Source organism: Camelus ferus, chromosome 21 (assembly GCF_009834535.1).
Source record: "Camelus ferus isolate YT-003-E chromosome 21, BCGSAC_Cfer_1.0, whole genome shotgun sequence".
NCBI classification, from domain to species: Eukaryota; Metazoa; Chordata; class Mammalia; order Artiodactyla; family Camelidae; genus Camelus; species Camelus ferus.
The window spans coordinates 25086221-25104709 of NC_045716.1; the positions used below are offsets into that span (position 1 = coordinate 25086221).

General features: G+C 42.4%; 2 protein-coding genes and 1 non-coding gene across 9 annotated transcripts; 1 reads left to right on the forward strand and 2 right to left on the reverse strand.

Moving 5' to 3' along the window:
• Window positions 1-754: 754 nt before the first annotated feature.
• MRPS21 (mitochondrial ribosomal protein S21) lies at window positions 755-9560 on the reverse strand. Its single transcript, XM_006186596.3, has 3 exons — window positions 9422-9560; window positions 8886-8991; window positions 755-1076 (listed from the first exon to the last, which is right to left on the reverse strand). Exons 2-3 carry the CDS (start codon window positions 8966-8968, stop codon window positions 896-898), a joined length of 264 nt encoding a protein of 87 aa, XP_006186658.1. The 5' UTR covers window positions 8969-8991; window positions 9422-9560; the 3' UTR covers window positions 755-895.
• A 1436-nt stretch (window positions 9561-10996) lies between these two features.
• On the forward strand, window positions 10997-11099 carry LOC116658836. The gene has a single exon (XR_004314128.1). It is a non-coding gene; the product is annotated as a U6 spliceosomal RNA (small nuclear RNA).
• A 2444-nt stretch (window positions 11100-13543) lies between these two features.
• CIART (circadian associated repressor of transcription) lies at window positions 13544-18052 on the reverse strand. Of its 7 annotated transcripts, none has more exons than XM_014560774.2 (6): window positions 17430-18052; window positions 16315-16719; window positions 16071-16146; window positions 15751-15829; window positions 15461-15572; window positions 13544-14200 (listed from the first exon to the last, which is right to left on the reverse strand). In XM_014560774.2, exons 2-6 carry the CDS (start codon window positions 16678-16680, stop codon window positions 13676-13678), a joined length of 1158 nt encoding a protein of 385 aa, XP_014416260.2. In that variant the 5' UTR covers window positions 16681-16719; window positions 17430-18052; the 3' UTR covers window positions 13544-13675. The 7 variants fall into 7 exon arrangements, with proteins under 7 accessions (XP_014416260.2, XP_032320253.1, XP_014416264.2 ...); XM_032464362.1 differs by having other exon boundaries at window positions 16315-16409; window positions 17430-18050; XM_014560778.2 differs by lacking the exon at window positions 17430-18052 and adding an exon at window positions 17277-17419 and having other exon boundaries at window positions 16315-16610.
• Between the last annotated feature and the right edge of the window lie 437 nt (window positions 18053-18489).

Sequence of the window (18489 nt, forward strand, 5' to 3'; positions counted from 1 at the left end):
TGTCTAAAAATTGGGACCCCTAAATTTGCACTTCAAGCAATTTCTCAGGTGATGCTGATGCTGCTGATCGGAAGATGACATTTTGAGAACCATGCGGTAGGTATCTCTGGCTCTGTGCCCTTCCTTAACACTCCCATTTCCTCTTTCCTACCATCCATCTGATGCTTTTCCACCATTAACCTCCACTAACCTCCTTTAGGAAAACCAAATGAAAGACAAAACAGGAGTAAATATCAGCATTCCTCTGGGCAAGGATTCCAGCTCTCTACTCTGGCTGATGGGTGTTTCAGAAGCAGAATTTACTCCAAATACATACATGTTTCCTCTCCTGCCTTTTACCTAATAGTTGGGAGGCAGTTCAGAAAAGAGGAACAGATGCTTTTCCAAAAATAAAACCTTCCTTTGGGTTTCAAAAAAATTGGTTAGAAAACAGTAGATATACTCCACCACGCTTTAGAAAATTTTTCCACCTCTTAGACTACTTATAAAAAAATTATAGTAAAATTTACCATTTTTATCATTTAAGTGTACAGCTCAGTGGCATTAAGAACATTCACACTGTTGTGCAACTATCACCACCACTTATCTCCAGAACTTTTTTATCTTCCCAAACTGAAACGGTAGTCAATAAATAATTTCCCACTTCCCCACTCCCAACACTAGCTCTTGGCAATCGGCATTCTACTCTTAGACTACTTTTTGACTCGGTGTCTTTGACTTCATGAGAGAGAGAGTCCACTGCTGACTAGTGGGATTGCTTCTATACATGCAGGCCTTCTTACATGTATGTGATTGAGTTTATTGTAGGAAGGTAAGAGAAAATGGGGTTGAAGAAGGAAAAGAGGTGGAGACAACTGGATAAGGGTTTTCATACTGGGCCTCCTATCTCCAGGCCTCAGCAGCCCTGCCATGGATCCGCCCGATTCTTTCGCATCAAGAAGTTGATCTTGCGAGCCATTTCCATGTTGTAGATTCGCCGGCAGGTTTCATAGCTTTCCCTCTGTCGCCGACGGCAAGGCTTCTCGTAGTATCGCCGTCGCTTTATGTCCTCAATGAGCCCATCCATGGTGAGGATCCTGTATAAAGACAATGAAGTTAGAGGCTTGGGCTCATTATTATTTCCCAGTTTCACAATGGTCAGAAGTCAACTAATCAAACAATTGGTGTCTATAAAAATTATGGTGTGAAATGGTGGCAATACAATACATTAGCTGCCTACATATACAGGCCAGGTCCCAAATAGTAATATGTGAGGGGGGAAAAAGGCAATTAATTTTACAGTCTTTGTTCTTGGGGAATTTATAGTCATGGTCTTGTTCTCAATCGTTTTTCTCCCACAACACACCTGAGGGATATTTGAACTGTGAAGGGTAAACAGGCTGCCCTATTTCCATACTCCTTCCTTACACCAATTATTGTAAAACATAAATTGGATTGTGTCACTCTGATGTTAAACAATCTTTCACAATATACAAAATAGTCTAAGCCAGTGGTTCTCAAACTTGTCAGCATATTAGAATCACCAAGGGACCTTTTAAAAATTCCAAATCCTAGACCACACTCCAGGCCAATTAAATCACAAGTGAGGAGGGACATGGGCAGCATTTGTTAAGTTCCTCAGGTAATTTCAATGTGCAGATAAATTTGGGAACCAAGTCTAAGCTCAATGCCCTAAACAACTGAGCTCCCCACTCTCTCTAGCTTTATCTTTAATAACTTGCCCTACAAAGCCTTTGTCCAGTCACACTGAACCTAGGGGCAGTTCTCCGAAAACACTACGTATCTATTTTTTTTACCTTTGCTCATGATGTTCTCTTAGAATATGATTCATTTCTTTCTCAGTTTTATAAAATCATTTATTTTTCAAAGACCCAAATCAATGGTTACCACATTTGTAAACTGGTCCAGGAGAAATTAACTCCTTCCCTCTGTTCACAAAACACAGTGGTTCTCAAACTTTAGCATGCAACAGTCACCTAGAAAACTTGTTAAAACACAGATCACTCTGCCACCTTCAGTTTCTGATTTCATATTTCCAGGGTGTTATAATTTGCAATTATAACAAGTTCCCAGGTGATGTTGCTGCTGATGGTCCAGGGAGAACCAATGCCACAGCACGCTGTTAATAACGTTCAAAGCACTGATTAGATAGTATTATATTTAGCATGTTTGATTTTTTAATCTTTTAAATCTCCCTTACAGGGTTGTGTGCTTTCTAAGGTTAGAGGTAAGCTTTTTTTCATTTTGGCATTTAATATAAGACTTGGCAGAAAGCAAATTATCAGTCTATGTATGACAAAAATGAATCCTCTATATGACTGACACACATTCACAGTTCACGGGATTAGCTGACTTTGTAATAGACACAGTTCTTGGAAATATTAGCTCAGAAAGCCTCAATAACATTACCTTCACTAAAATGGCACATTAGTGTTTAGATAGCATTTTACACATCCATAATGTTAATCATAATTCTACGAAACTGACTAAGCAGGTAATATCATCTTTTTACAGATTAGAAAACTGAAGTTCAGAGAGGCTGACTTGCCCAAGTTCACAAAATGGAGCTAGGAGTAAAATTCAGGTCTTTAGTGCGGTGCTCTATAATACCACTCTGCTTCTCAAACAAAAGCCACAGAGGTTTGAAAGACAAATGACTGCAGTGCCCACGGGCAAAGGAATGATGAGAGAAGAAAGAGCTGAGCCAGCCTTTTTAATTAGAGTGAAAAGATGCAGGTCAAGAAGACATGGCATACTGAGGGAAACGAATTGATCCAGTATCTAAGCATTTATTTCTGTCTGGACTTGTTTATTGCTGTTTAATGAAGGCTACTTTTTGGACTAGAAACAAGTATATTAGAGGAGAGGGAAAAAAAAAGGAAAAAAAAAGTGCCTGAAAGGAAAAGATTGGATATATAATTTAAAAGGGCTAGGAGACTGGATTTGAAGAGAGACTATGAAAAGAACAGAGCCCCTGGATATGACTTCACCCAGGAAGAGGATCCTACTGGAAAGACAAAGACAGTTTAAAAGTAGGATGAAAGAAAACTGCAGAAGGACGAGAGCATTTAGACACATACTAAGGTACCTTACTGGAGTTTCAAAAGGTTCTGAAACAGAAGTGATCATCTTACCAAGTAAAATGTCTATGTGGTCAGGCAGAAAATCAAGACAAGAAAAAAGAAGTAACAAAAGAATGTAAGAATAGAGGAGGGGAAAAAATGAAAAGATCAGTGGCCCCCAACATAATGATGAGGGTTGCTAAATGGTGTTCCCTCTATGGTTCTACTTTCAAAATGAAAACCAAGTAAATTCTAAGATGCCAGGTGAGGATTCCCTTCCTTACCCTGCACCATCTACTTATCCTAAAAAGGCATAGATAATCTTCAAATGCTCTAGAATCCCTGCAGTAGAGGCATCTACTCATTTCTAATAAAAAGGATGCTGGAAGAGCTGTGTAGAACTCATGAAGCAAACAGAGAGGGTGTTGACTAATGATAATTCTGCTTCCAAAAGTGGTTCAATTAGCAAACCAAGACGTTTAGAGTAAACAGATCAGCCTGTAGTTTGGGCGCCTAGCAACCCAACACTGAAATCAGCCACCAGTGTTAGTGAAATTCAACAGATTATGTAAAAGGAGCTGAGTTGCCTGGGCTGGGGGAGTTCAGGGGGTGGCAGACTCACATGTCAGTGTAGCCAGCCTACGTCAGGACCAACGTGTCCACAGAAGGACTCAATGGGCCTAGAAGCTCACCTACCAAGAATAAAAGGGGTCAACTGGGCACGCTTCCAGTATGCTTGCTTTTCCTTGCCTGGGGGCCAGCCAATCACGCAGGGCTTCCTAGCAACCTCTACTCTCCATCTCCTCATCCCAGGGCACCAATGAGGGCTCTTGGTTATATAACAATCATTTAGTGGCGGTCTCACTGGGCAGACACATAGGATGTTTCCTTAGTAAGACTACCTCTGTGCTCCAAACATGCTAAAGCTTTAACCACCTTCCTCTCTTCTCATTTGCTCATACCCATTGCAGTAATTAAACCATAGAACATGCACCTTATTTTTAAACTTCCAACTATCAGAAAGCTGAGAGAGAGGAGGAGAAGCCTGGGATGTAAGAGAGAGATACAGAAAGGATAGCCTGAGGACATTAGGGAAAAGCAGAGGAAACGAGTAAAAGTGCATCAGAAAATACTGTGGATGAACTTGGAGAGGACATTAAGCTAAGTGAAATAAGTCAGAAAAAGAAAGACAAATACTATACGGTATCACTTATATGTGGAATCTAAAAAATATAACCAGTGAAAATAACAAAGAAGCAGCAGATATAGAGAACAAACTAGTGGTTACCAGTGGGGAGACAAAGGTGGGGAGGGGGTATTACGGGGGTAGGCGATTAGGTACAAACTATTAGGCATAAAATAAGCTACAAGGATATATTGTACAACATGGGGAATATAGCCAATATTTCATAATAACTATAACTGGAGTATAACCTTCAAAAATTGTGAATCACTATATTGTACACCTGTAACACATAATATTCTACAGCAACTATATTTCAATACAGGAAAAAAAAAAGGACTCGGGAAAAAGAAAGAAAAAAAGAAAATACAGTATTTGACAGATAGGAAAACTGGGACACTCCAGAACCAGCATGTGCACATTTGAATACTCAAAAGTCCTTGCCTAGAAAATTATTCTAAGAGCAAAATATTTGTTCATCTTTTTCCCTGAGGTGAAAATACAATTTAAGAATATACAGCTAACACTCCAAGATAAAAAGGAACAGAAATGCAGCTTCCAAAGGAATAAATCTAAGTTGACAAAATACGTATCCTCCCCAAAGATTATAAAAATCACTGCCATAATACTTGCCCCAAGCTGGCTTTTTCCAACCATACACTCTTGCATTGCTTTCCCAGACAACCCCAGACACAAGCTTCGAATTTTCTAAATGCATAAGGAAGCCTAAAAGAGATCATCACACACCTCAGGCTCTGAGTCTATGGGACTTGAATCTCTTCATTTATTTTTCTGCCTAACCACTCCTCTTCTTTCTGATCAAATTCTTTTCTTTTTAAGCAATGTAAATAGTTTTTCCCAAAACCCATTCCTACATTGGTGTTTCAATCCTTGAAGTGAAGAAAAAGTAACACCACATTTCTTACCTAGGATACTTGACAAAATGCCAAAGGGTACTATCCAAAGACAAAAATCTCTGGATAAATTTGATGTATCTGCCTAGAGGACCAACTTTTATTAGAGGAGAAGAGGGAGCTCTAGCCCTAAAACAGATGTAATGGCAACAGATTAAAAAAAAATCATCTAAAATTTTAATTTAAAAAAGAGAGACCTAAACAATAATTTTTAAAAAAAGTAAGTAAGAAAATAAGGAGACTTCAAAGAAATTCCATATTTGCTTGTATGGAAGAACCTCTCATAGGTCCTTCACTCTCCTCTGCTGTTAAGGATACTTTGGGAGAAAAGCTTGACAAACACTAAAATAAGGGAGTGACAGAAGATAAAGGAACATTTACATTCATTAAGTAGACATTATGGAGAGCTTTCTATGCACCAGGCACTTTGGTAAATGCAAGGGATACATAAGTGAAAAAGCACAAATCTCTGCCCTTAAGAAGCCTATTAAAATCTCATGGGACATTTTTAAAAATGCTGCTGGCCGGATGCCACTGCCTAGAGACTCTGGGCCCTGGAATCTGGAGTTTTGTAGGGTTTTTTTGTTTTTTGGTTTTTTTTTAAGATTCCCCAGGTGACTGGTAGTCAGGATCAAAAACCACATAGTGTCACACCAGTCTCTTGCTGTTTCTGACTAAAATTAGCATTTCTACCCAGGAAAAAAGTATGTATAAAGTACTATCCATCTATAAAAAGAGAATCTTAAAAGTAGTATGAGGCTGTTGTTTAACAAAAAGGAGGAAGGGTGGGAGGGAGGTAGGAAGGGAAGAAGAAATGAAATTAATTTACAGATATTTGAAAACTGATTCTTAACAAGAGATAGTACTATGCAAGGCCAGATGGCAGAAGGTATCCAAACATGCCTCACTTTTTGCCATTTATTTCTTCTTCCCGGAATCACCTACACCCACTCCGTACCTGGGATCATCAGGAAGGATTTTTAGATAAACTTAAAAAAAAAACCACAAAAAAACAGAAAAACCAGGAAAAGCAAAACTCTAATGTTAATTAAAAAAAAGAGGTATTTCCTAAATAGGAATTTTGTAAGAGACAGAGATACAGATTTGTTTATAGTTAGTTAGACCAATCCCAGACAAAGAAATTGGAAGAGTCCTCTCTCAGAAGGTGGAGCTGGCCTTCTGCTTTCTGCAGACCAGGTATCAGTGGAGAGATGATCAACTCCTTCAGGCAGGAAACTAGAAATATTCTGTTCTCAGGTTTCTAAATTTTTGTAAGTGGAAATGGGGAAGAGGGAGCAGTGCATACAGAGGGAATAAATGCTGTTATTTCCGAATGAGATTAGCATTAGGCTATGGAGAAGGAGCCTTGGTTGGAAAGTATCACTGTCTAGAAGAAAAGTCATTCCAATAGCAGCAGCAAACTAGATCTTCATGACAAAACAAAGCTTAATTATTCTCTCATTTTTTCACCTCCAGGCCCCCTTGAGCATAACTTGATAATCAAGGAAGATAAGAGACAAAACAGTTAAAGCAAACTGAATCTTTCAAAACAAATCCCCTAGGAAACAAAACCACAAGGGTAAAAACTTCCTTCCAGTGACTTCCAAATTATGGCAATAGCTAACACATAATGCCTACTATGTGCTAAGCACTGTTCTAATTCATTTATATTACTATCTTAATTCTCACATCAACCCTATGAGGTGGGCACTATTAACAGCTCCACTTTATAGAAGAAGAAACTGAGGCAGAGACATTAAGTAGCTATTATAGCTCATGAGGCTAATAAGTGGCATAGCAGGGATCTGAACCAGTCAGTCTACTTCAGAGTCTGTGCTCTAAACTACTAAATTATGCTGCCTCATTTATGTGAGAAAACTATTTTCAGGCCTGGCTTTGGTAAAAAGAATTAAAGCTGTAGCTATTTTCTTGAAACAATTATAAGAAATGGTTCAATAAATAATGCTGCACTACATATTGTTTTGGGTTCTGTCAAAGAGCTGATCCCCAAAAACAAAATTCTTGTTTTTGTGTTATTTGCACTTTTGGAATAGGAGAGGTGAAGGGAGCTAAAGCTGAGCCTTTGGAAATTTGTTCTACCATCAAGTAACAGCTGCCCTTTGACATCCCTCAACAATATAAACATCTCAATCACCCTGGTTAGAAGACCCACTTAAATCCACCAAAATAAATCATACAGAAAGACTTACAGGGAGAAGTCAGAAAAATGGTGAAGCAATCTGCAAGACTCCCTTTCCCCAAATTCAGCATTTCATCTCACTAGCTAATTCACTATAGAGTCTGCAAAGACAGTCATTTGGTGCTCCCAGTATAGGGGCAGAGGAAGATCATTAGACATCTCAACCCTTCCAAAGACATGCCACTTAAAGGTCTGAAATAGGAGAGATGGGAATGAGCAGTGATAGAGTAAAAATGAAATAGGATTATCTTACTACCCTGTACTTAACTGATTATCTTTACTTTCAATGTAAGTGAAAATGCAAAGGGAACAGCTTCTGCCCAGGGATACGACTGACATGCACTGATACTGAGTGAGGTAATGAGGCACCTTAGATCAGATCCTTTGAAAAGACATACAAACCATCCTGAGCCTGGTTCTCAATTACACAGCTTCTGAGAGCATCTTTGTCCTCATTTACTACAGTCTTCTGCCATCCAGCCCTCCACACCTAGAACTCTTTGTTAAGAACAAAGTTCTCTTACGTTTACCTTCTCAGTCCCCAAGAACCCTACCTATCTTTAAACCCAATCACATAAGGATTCCTTAACTGGAGAATGACTGCCATAGGTCTCTCCATTTCCAGAGAAACTAGTAAATAATCTAGTAACACAGAGCAAAGAACACTGTACTAGAAAAATGTGTGTTTTATGCTTCTTCCACCATTTGGTAATTGTGTGACCCAAGCAATACAATTTTCTTTTCTGAGGCTTCTCTTACTTCTGAAGTAAAGTTACCACCTTAGTGGACTTAAGGCAGAGGGCCAGCTCACATATTAAGATCTCTTTCACAAAATTATTTGATAATTCAACTCAAGAAGCATTTGTTTCTCCAAACTCTGCTTCACTGGGGAGAGAAAATGATAAATGAAGCATGCCCAAAAGTCAAAACCCTTATAACTAGTGATAGGGGAAGATAAAGGAACTATCTGCTTGAGAAACCATAATAGGAAGGCGTTCTTTTATTACGGTCATTCTAAATCTTAGCTTAGGATTCAAAACCTTTCAATACAGCTTCTCCACTCCAGTCAGTTCATTTCCATCTATGTGTTTTTGCTTATGCTGTAAACTTTCTCTGAACCTGTAACACTTTCCCATCTTGCTTCTGTAAGACCCCAAATACGAGTTCAGCTTTTCCATTAGCCTTGTCCTACATCAATCCCTCACTCAGCTTTCTGTATACCATGTACTATTTTCCCGCTTCCTAGCAACTTTATAACTGGTTCCCTTTGGGCTCTTTTAAAAGTCTTGGGTAGAATTCAGGTTCATCATCAAAGGAATGAACACTGATGAATAAGCTTCATACAGTCGGGTTCTGGGAAGAACTTCAGTTTTAAGGTACTAAACTGAGGGGCTGAGAAGTTTCAAGACTGTGAACACCGGGGCTAGCACTGGTTTGAGACAACCTATGACGGGGAAGGGAGAGAATAACCACCGCACTTCCCAAGAGAGCTGGTCTAGGCATGATTCTGGTCTCTTACCAGTTACCTGTTTAGGGTCCTGTATGCACCTTCCACGTTCCCTTCCTGTACCATCACAGTCCTGGCAATGAACTTCAGATGTTTTGCCATGACCTTGGATTTAAGTCTTCAGTCTGCAGCATGGAGGAAAAGGGAATAAAGCACAGAACCCAGGTAAGAAAGATAATCACAAGAGAACACACACTGTACCGCGTGGCTTATTCAGGGTCTGGAAATGCAACAGGCTCTGGAACATGCGACACAGGGGCACTTGCAAGTCCTCATATCCTAGAAAGTACACGCGAATCGTGTTCAAGACTCCCTCGTTTTCTTTACCAATATAAACCCTACCATAGGGAAGAAAAGAGATGGTAGCAGGGCGTCCCCACTTTTGAGTCACTTGGCCGAGCACGGGAGGACCGGGACGCGGCACAGGCCCCTCGCCCCGCCCCATTATCGCTAACGGTTCCAGGAGGGTTTGAGGTGGGAATTGGGAACGGAGCCTTTCTCGGGGCTTAGGAATGTGGGCAACAGCCTGCAACCGCGCCATCCCGCCACACTCACCTTCCTTTCGCCAACCTGTGCAGGGACCTCTCAACTCTCACCCCTCACCCCCCAGGGTCCAGCCGACCCAGAGCCCGCCCCGACCGGAAGCGGAAGCTGTGTAATCTCCAGCGCCGCGCAGACACTGAGGCTGAAAGGGGAGGGACGTTACGTGGAAACCATGGCAACCTTCCCGGCCCCGGTTGACGGTTTCTTTACTCCGTCCCCCACGGCCAAGTTTCGAGCCTGGACTCTACACCTTACAAAGTGGAATGCTTGTTGCCTTAAATTCCCCCCAAACAAGTTCTTCGCCTTCTCGTGGAGTCACCGTCCTTCGGCCTCGGCCCCTGAGGTCAGCCCGAAGGGATTAACATGCCCCTTAATCCTATGAAATGCGAAATAGATATTTAATCCATTTCTTCTTCTGGAAGGAAAATGAGGGAAATAGGCGAAGTTCCTGAGCATGCTTCCTGTTTTCTCTTCCAAAGGACACAGATTCTTTGAGATCTGACTTATGTATGAAAACAACTTCACACCCCTCATCTGCTTAAAAACTAAGGAAAATAAACGAAATGAATATACCATGAGTTTTCTATAATGCGACCTTCCCAGCCATTTCACGAAGTAAAGTGAAATCACTAAAGAATAGGAAAAACACCTGCAGGAATTAGAATCAAAGATTCTTTTACGTCAACTTCTATCCCATTTGTCTCCTAGTGAGACTTAGTAGAAATAGCTCCTTTTTAAATTTCTTCCTCACTGTGGAAACAGCTTTCCTTTTATTTGTGTGTTACTTCTACATATGTATCCATTTATGCTTATTCACAGTAAGTTCAGATCCACTGGGAGAGGCTACTGGAAAACAGTAAGAAAAGGCTCAAAAGGTCCCAAGCAGGTACTTACACAAGGTTCTTAGAGTACGACACAGGCGCGCGCGCGCACACACACACACACACACACACACACACACACACACACACATAGATGCAGCCTCATCAATTATGCTAATGGGACTCATGCAAAAACTGACGCCTGCTTTAGAGTAAGCCAGGTTCAAAGTATCAAAATAGAGCTAGACTGGGACATAATTATGTTTATCGATAGACTTTTATTGAATGTCTACTTTGTGTCAGGAACTGTTGATACCACTCTAGTATCTCTTGGACTACCAAAAGACAATAAGTAGCCATAAAAGATAAATAGTAAAACAAGATAGCATATGCAAAATAAATTACATAGGCAACAGCATAAATTGGTGGAAAAGCACTGGGTTGAGGATCAGGAGATCTGGATTCTATCCAAATTCTGATACTCATCAGGTGTATGACCTTAAACCAGTAGTCTGCAAAGTACTGCCTCCAGGTCAAATCCAGCTTGTGCCGTTTGTTTATGTATTAGGTACGGCTGCTTTGGGCTACAATGGGTAGTTACAGCAGAGATGTATAGCCCACAAAGCATGTATCTGTCTGGCTCTTGCTGACCCCTGACTTAAACTATCAGTCTATTTTCTTATCTGTAAAATGGAACTAATAGTGGCTTTTAATCACACAAAGTTTGTCATGGGAATCAAATGGGATAAAATATAAAAATACTTTGGTGCTCGCTTCGGCAGAACATACACTAAAATTGAGATGATAGAAGATTAGCATGGCCCCTGTGCAAGGATGACATGCAGATCCGTGAAGCACTCCATATTTTAAAAAAACACTTTGAAAGAAAGGAAGGAGAAAAGTAACATTTTTGAGAGCCTACTATATACCAAACCTTTGTACTAGGCATTTTATATAACTGATTTCATTAGATGGAGTAAAGGGCCAAAGACTAAGCGCATATATCATGTTTAGTGGGAGAATAATCGGGGGAAGGACTTGAGTTAGTCATTGAAAAGAGGGCAGGGTTTAGTTAACAGAAGCAGGAAAGGACTGGGCAAGGTGAACGGCATGAACAAGAGTTTAGAGGCAAAAAGGCTTACAGTGTTCAGGGGCAAATAAATAAACTGGAACAGGAAAATTACGCAGGGGAGCAGAGGAAGAAACAGAGATCTTGACTAAAGGTTTTGGACTTTCTTCTCAAAGTACTGGAGAGCCAATGAATAGGAAATGACATGCAAAGCAATGTTCCAGGAAAATTAATCTAGTTACCAGTGAGAAAGTATGAGAAGGAAGAGAGGTTATTGCCATAATCAAGGTTTAGACCAGGGAGGTGGCAATGGAATGGACAGAAAGAAATGGATTTTAAGAAACATTCCAAACACAGAATAAAAAGTATTTGGTGACTATAAATAGCACCACATTTTAAGCCTCATTATCTACAAAAATGATGGTACCATCGATAGTATCAACAGAAGAAAAAGAGACTGTAAAAAAGCAGAACAGGACATCTCTAAAGGAAGGATAATATTTTGATTGGTGAACACCAGAAAAGGCACCTGGCTGGAAACCAAGAGTTCCGTATAATACATTGTATTGTCTTACACAAGTTCCCTAAGTTTCCTCATCTATAAAATGAAGGGGTTGAATTAAATACAAATGGTACCCTCTTGGCTCTAAAATGCTGCAATTTTAGATAAGTTTTAAGTGTTAATAACATGTAAATGCAACTATCCAGCAGAAATGGAGACATTCAGTATGCCATCTCAGGGGAAAGGTTGGGACTGGAGATAAAGCTTCAGCTGTCTTCTAAGTTGAGGCAATAATTAGAGCCATGAAAGACAATGAAACCTTGAAGTGAAAGAATGTAGTCAGAGAAAAAAGCCAAGGACTGAGCCTAGGGCAACACCTACACTCTGGAGTGGGCAGAAGTGAGGCTATTAAGAGACCTAGAAGTTGTTGCCAGATTGGTAAGAGGAGAATTGGGATAGTGTGCTGTCATGGGATCTGAGGGAGGAGGGTTTCAGTAGGCTTTACCAAGAGCGTCAAATGATAAGAGAGTATGAAGTGCATACTCTTTGTAAAGGCCCCTGGACCTAGCTACTGATTGGATGGAGGAAGCTACATTATAATACTCTGATTCTATAAGATCACTGGTAACTTAAGAAAGTGTAGTAGAGCTAGGCTGCAAGAGTTTAAGGACTGAGTGGTAGAAAGGAGAAAGAGTACAATTAGACTACTGTGTTAAGAATTATGGAGAAAAGATGAGAAAGGGTAATCAGGCTCAAGAGATTTCTCAAGAAGGAGAGACCTGATCACACTTGTAGGAGAAAGAAAGAATAAACAATTCAATAACAAATTGATGTTACAAGAAAAAGAGAGGATAAGTGATACAGCAAAAGTTCCAGAGGTGAAAGGTAATCAAAACACAAATGGAGAAGTTGCCTTAGAAAGGAGGTCATGCTGTCTGACATAAAAGGAGACAATAATTCACTGAGAACAAAGGACTTGAAAAATAGGTGAAAGATGTAAAACTAGCTAAGAGAAACATGTTAAGTAGCCAATAAGCAGTTAGTAAAATGACTGAGTAGTCTGATACATTGCCAAGGCTTAGGATAGGAGACGACATGGTTTTGGTGGAAACTGAGACAAGTCAGAAAGTAGTAATACATGGAAAAGGGTAGATATAGGTAAATTCACAGACTTCATTTTTGCCTCCTGATGACACTGGGTAGCACCCACTTAGCAGCTGCAGCTTTTTGAATAAGGATGAGGCCCAGTATCTGAGGGGACTTCCCATTCTGACAGATTTAAGGCACCCCTTCCTCTTCAAAACTGGCAACCACAAAGGCTGTTCTGGCTTTTGTACCTCTCCTCTGGCAGCAGTAGATTACATATGCACTTATCCACAAGCGCCAACAGCTCGCAACGAAGCAAAGGGCTACCCCAGAGCAGTAGAACCTGCTAGTCTGGGCCAACTGGAAGATTGCAAGAGTGAGAGACACAAAGGGAAAGGTACTAGTCTCTGAGCCTGAATGAAAGAACAAACCCAACTCTGAGCCCTATAACTGCCTCAAGGATCTTCCCTAGAAAAGATAGCAACAGAGAGTCCCATTTCCTCTCCCACAGGACGTATATTGTCCCATCCAGACTTCTAATCTGGTGAGCGCATGTTCACAAACATTCCCATCCTCATTTTTCTGTTCAGCTCAGAGGATAAATATTGTTATTGGAGGCAGAAGGTTTAAATTTCCCCCAATCAGCAAACTGTTTAGTATAAAATTTCTTTAATCAGAAAGGATTTCTCTTCCCTCAACACAGATACACACATTAAAAGTAAAAAAAAAAAAAAATGCAGGAAGACATCTATTTACACAAATTAGAAACTACGATGTCAAGTCCTGGATTAGGGGTTGAGAGGGTAGACATCAGGAGCAGCTGGTGACTGGCTTCCCATCTGCTCCAGGTGTCCCATGGTCATCGCTCCAGTTACGGTGGGTAGGCCAGGAGGGGGTGGGGTACAGCTCCAGTCTGATGGCAGAGTCACTGGCAAATTGTGGCAACAAGGCCCCTCTCCAGATAGTTTCTTAGGTTCACCAGGGATGACAGGAGATGCTGCAGCAGATGGAACTGGAGTGACTGGAGCTGACTGGGTGAAGGGCTGTTCTCCATGCTGGAGGAAAAGGATGACACCAATGCTGGTTCCAGTGCCTACAGGACCATGGCTAAAGGAGATGGTACCTGGAGAACTGAGAGGGGGATTGCAAATTGGAGTGGTGTGGATCCAAGTGAGATTCATAGTTGGCCATTCAGTGAGGTGCCAAGGCTGCTTTGGTTTCGATACTAGCTTCCCTAGCTGTGTCTGGTCCATCTTTTCCATGAAAGGTGTAGAAGAAGACGCAATTGGGTAACCGTGGTGGTTTGGAGAATGCTATGGATGGGGAGAAAAGAGAAAAAAATTATGTAAGAAAGCTTTCAGATCAACTCCACTTGGTTGCTTAAAACTGCTTTCCTTGGGAACTCTGCAATGCTGACATACTTTCTTTTATGCAACAGATAATTTCCTGCCAAGCCATGATTAAGTAAAAGTTTTGGTAACCAAAATGTACTTTCATTTTTTAAACAAATTCTTGAGGGCTTACTATGTACCACACACTATATAGGCACTGGATATCCAAAAACATACAAAGTAAAACAAACAGTCCCATACATTCTTATTTATAAACTAATTCATTTTAGAACTTCTTTCGAGAAAGTCTACTTAAAAATTTTTCTTTCAGGGGAGGAGGTAATTAGGTTTATTTATCTATTTATTTTAATGGAGGTACTGGGGATTGAACCCAGGATCTCTTGCATGCTAAGCACGCGCTCTACCACTGAGCTATACCCTCCCCCACTAAAAAGTCTATTTTTAGTTGGAATAATCACTTCCTAATTTCTGTATTTTAAATTCTAATTTCATAGGCTGAATTCCTTAAGAAGTATAAATTAATATGCAGGCAAGATCCTCCTGCTTATTTTTAAATCAATTATTCCCAGAGCAGTAATAACTGTGGCTGATTGAAAACAAGAAGGACTGTCCATTGTCTACAGAAGACTTTCTCCTCTCTATCATTTAAGTGCCCCCTAAATACTCTATTACTTGAAGGCACAGAAAATAGATCATTCCACACCAGGTCTAAGAATCTTTCCAGCACTCTCCCTATGGGTGCCCCATGGGTGATACACCTCTTAGACCTCCCAGTGATATACATCTTATGACCAGTCCTCAAAACCCAAGCTTCCACAGGGACCCAAGAATACTTGTGCAGGTGTAAAAAGAGAGAGAGGAAAATGGTTTTAGGGGAAGCAGGGGAGAAAAGATTTGCAGGGAAAACTGAGGACTCTTCCTGCATGATTCAACTGGCCAGGTGAAAAGCCCCCTGAATCCATGCAGAAAGTGGATAAGCTGCAACAGGAGGGATAGGGTTAGACTTTGTGGTGTTCTGCATGATGATCCAAACAAAACAGAACCAAAGAACATCTAGAAACCAAGACAATGAAGGAAGTTCAGGCATTCCCTTTCCTGAAATGAAACTTGTTGAAAAGATGAAAAGACCCCAAAGAAAATGGAAGAGGGAGCCCATTTCTGCAGGTACACTTCATTTCTTTGGCTATTTCCCACCTCTTCCTCAGGTTTATAAGTTCTTACCTGGGTCAGCTGGTGCCTACTACTATCCAGCGATGACTTGTGGGCAGCTATATGAGGAAACCAAGTCTTTAACATCCCTTCTACCTGTAGCAGAGTTCCTAGATAACGCTCTCTACGAGAAACACATTTAAAAAAAGCCATTAGATGTGAAAACAGCAACAGGACAAGATTGGAGACATCTCCTTTTTTTAAAAATTTTTTTTATTGAGTAATAGTCATTTTACAACGTTGTGTCAAAGATATCTCCTTTTTTTTATGAAGCACTGAGGAAAGAACCAAGGGGGACTTACCCCATCTGTGGTTTCTGCAAAACACCTACAATACGCTGAATCCTGTCCATTGCCACGCTCTGCTGGAAACTGCTCAATCCTGGGGTCAGGGTGAGAGAAAGAGAGAACAAGGATTGAGATGTAAGAATTTAGTTAGGTAAAGTAAGGTCAGAAGGGGGTTAAAATTCATGCACCTAAAGAATTTAAGTCACAGAAGAAAAAAGGAATCATCCATATCCCAAAGACTTAAGAAAAATGCACATTTAAAACATATTTTAAAAGAGAGAGAGAAAGAGGGAGCTAAACCTAGCTCAAATGAATGCAACTAACCAGATAATTACCTCTCTCAAATCGACCCATCTTCAGCCCATTCAGTAAGGCTGTGAGAGGGCGTATGAATCCTTGGAGCTCTTTACACTGCAGAGAAACAGGACAAAAGGCATGAGAAGACCAAGAATTGTTCACACCAGTACTGATTCTTCCATCTCCAAATGTGGGAGCCAATACTATCCTCACAGGGTCCTTACGAACCACCTGGGTACTAAATCACTCTGGTCGTGTCTCCTTTCTCCAGTTTTCTCTTACCTTCTGAGCAAAGAGCAGGTCTCCTTCTGTGGTACACCCCTGGATGTTTAGACAGATTTCCAGTTCACCGTCTCTTGATCTTTTGACCCCAGATCCTGACATAGAAGAAACCAAGACCCGCTGTTCCGAGCGAGATGCTGTTCGTCCGTTACTGGAAACCTTGGGTCGTTGCCTGCAGCGGATAGGACCGGGGCTGGGCCGAGAAACTCCCCTCTGCCCAACAGTGTCAAGCTTGGGGCCATGGGCCCACTTGTCTTCCCCCTCACTATCGGAGGGAAAGCCAAAGTCATTGTTCACTGGGGAGGTGGAAAAAGAGGAAGAAAGAGAGTAGGAAGAATAGGAAGAAACGCTAGATGGAGAATCCATAGGGCAGCTCCCGTAGTACCCAAAGATGGGGACCTGCAACTGAAGAGCAAAGCGAGGGCGTTTGAAACCAGAACCTGAGGATTAGGAAACGGACTGGGGTGTACTATACGCGATAATAATATCTCTTCTCTCCCTCCCCAATATTACCTGTCTCGGGGACAATAGAAAAAGTCATCTTCCCACCTCTTCCCCTCCGTTAAGAATCTGGACTGCCTCTCTGGCCTCCGCAGAGCAGCTGTGAGCCTGACACAGACTGTTCTTTCTTCCCTCAGAGTAAATTACCTGATTTGACACCTTCCCCCAGTTCGTCTGCTCTGTTCCCATCCTGTCCCCGCAGCGAGCCTCTCTACCTGAGGTCAAGCTGCCGGCGAGCCGAAAAGCTGCGGCACCCGAACCCACCTAGGACCGCTCCTCACACAGACCTCTCGCCACTTCCCAATCTTTCTGATCAGGATCCCTGCGCCGGACCACCTCCGGTCGCGCCTGTCACGTGATGCGATCCCTCGCAATACTCAGATCTGCGTTAGGTCCCTAAGCCCACTCCCTTCGGGTCTGATCCCCCTGCACGAATCGCTCCCTGTTCTGAGTCTCCTCACCTGTGTCGGTCGGCTTAGCCCAGGCTGTCTCCAGATCCTTCTCAGACTCTCGGTCTCGGCTACCCACCTCCGCCTCTCTCCCACTGGGTCCTGCCCCTTCCCCCTCCCAGACACGTGCAGCTCCGCACGTGCCTTCCCCCTGCGTACACAGACCTCGCATCCTCATTGGTTGTCTAGCCGGTGGCACGTGACTCCCGTCACTGAAGTTCACATTCCATTTGCTACAGCATACAGGGGCTCGGCCAATAGAGAGGCAGTCAGGTGACGATTGGTTGGAAGGTAAGCATTTCGTGCTCCGCCCCTACATGCGGCTAGCGAGGAGGACCCCGTGGTGAGAAAACGAGGAGGACGGAAAAAGAGTGGAAAAGAAGGGAGGGGAGGGAAAGGGCGGAGCCTGTGGCCTTAAATAGGGTGGTGGCGCGCCTGGAGCGGTGCAACTGGCGTGTGCAGACTGGTTGTGCGACTTGAGGAGTGAGCCTCGAGACGTGGGACTCCTGGCTCTTCCTTGGAGCCGACCCCTCTGCCCCCTCTTTTAGAGCCTCATCTCACGAGTGCAGCACGTGGAAACCATCAGCGAGTTGCGTCAGCAACGTGTGTGAGAGAATGGATGTGTGCCACTGTATATCCTCTCCCCGTCTCGGCGGCTCACCCCTCGTGACTCCCTGGTCTCTGTTTCACCCTCCCCTCCTCCTCCTCCTGCAAGCTGGGTGCCTCCTGCCCTGCTGGGTGAGGAGGGTGGGGACTGCTGCCGAGAACACCGCGTCCTCTCTCCGGCTCCCGCTGGGGCGGCTCCTCGAGTCCTTTCCTTACATAACCCTCCACGCACGTTACCAGCTCAGATGCCAGCCCGCCACAGCTCCAGAGGTCAAAGCCCAACTCGGTTGTTCCTGACTTTTATCTGGGCTCCTCGGGCCCTGCGCCCTGAATTCTGTGTTTCTTAGAACAAGAAACGGAAAGGGGAAAGTCCGTGATCTCCTAGATTATGCCTTTGTTCAGTTTCAGTTTTTTCATTTGTCCTCTGGAGAAGATTTGAAGGAGGGAGGGTGGCAAGTCCAGAGTTTACTATTCACTGCCCCTCGCAGTACTGAGAGCACAGTGAAGAGAAGGGGTTAGGGCTCAGGGACTTGTGGGCTAACTGAAGCTATAATATCAAAGAGACCGCAAGGGGGCAGCCTAGTTCTGATTAGGGTGTCAAGGAATTGGGGGGGGGGGG

Bases quoted from the DNA above. Each gene is read 5' to 3' on its own strand.
- MRPS21 (XM_006186596.3), bottom strand. From the start codon at position 8,968: ATGGCAAAACATCTGAAGTTCATTGCCAGGACTGTGATGGTACAGGAA. The intron at 1,077-8,885 runs GTAACTGGTAAG...GTCTTTATACAG, and splicing joins GCATACAGGACCCTAAACAG to GATCCTCACCATGGATGGGC.
- CIART (XM_014560774.2), bottom strand. From the start codon at position 16,680: ATGGATTCTCCATCTAGCGTTTCTTCCTATTCTTCCTACTCTCTTTCT. The intron at 16,147-16,314 runs GTAAGAGAAAAC...GTTTCTCTGCAG, and splicing joins ACCTGCTCTTTGCTCAGAAG to TGTAAAGAGCTCCAAGGATT. The intron at 15,830-16,070 runs GTAATTATCTGG...CCCTGACCCCAG, and splicing joins GATGGGTCGATTTGAGAGAG to GATTGAGCAGTTTCCAGCAG.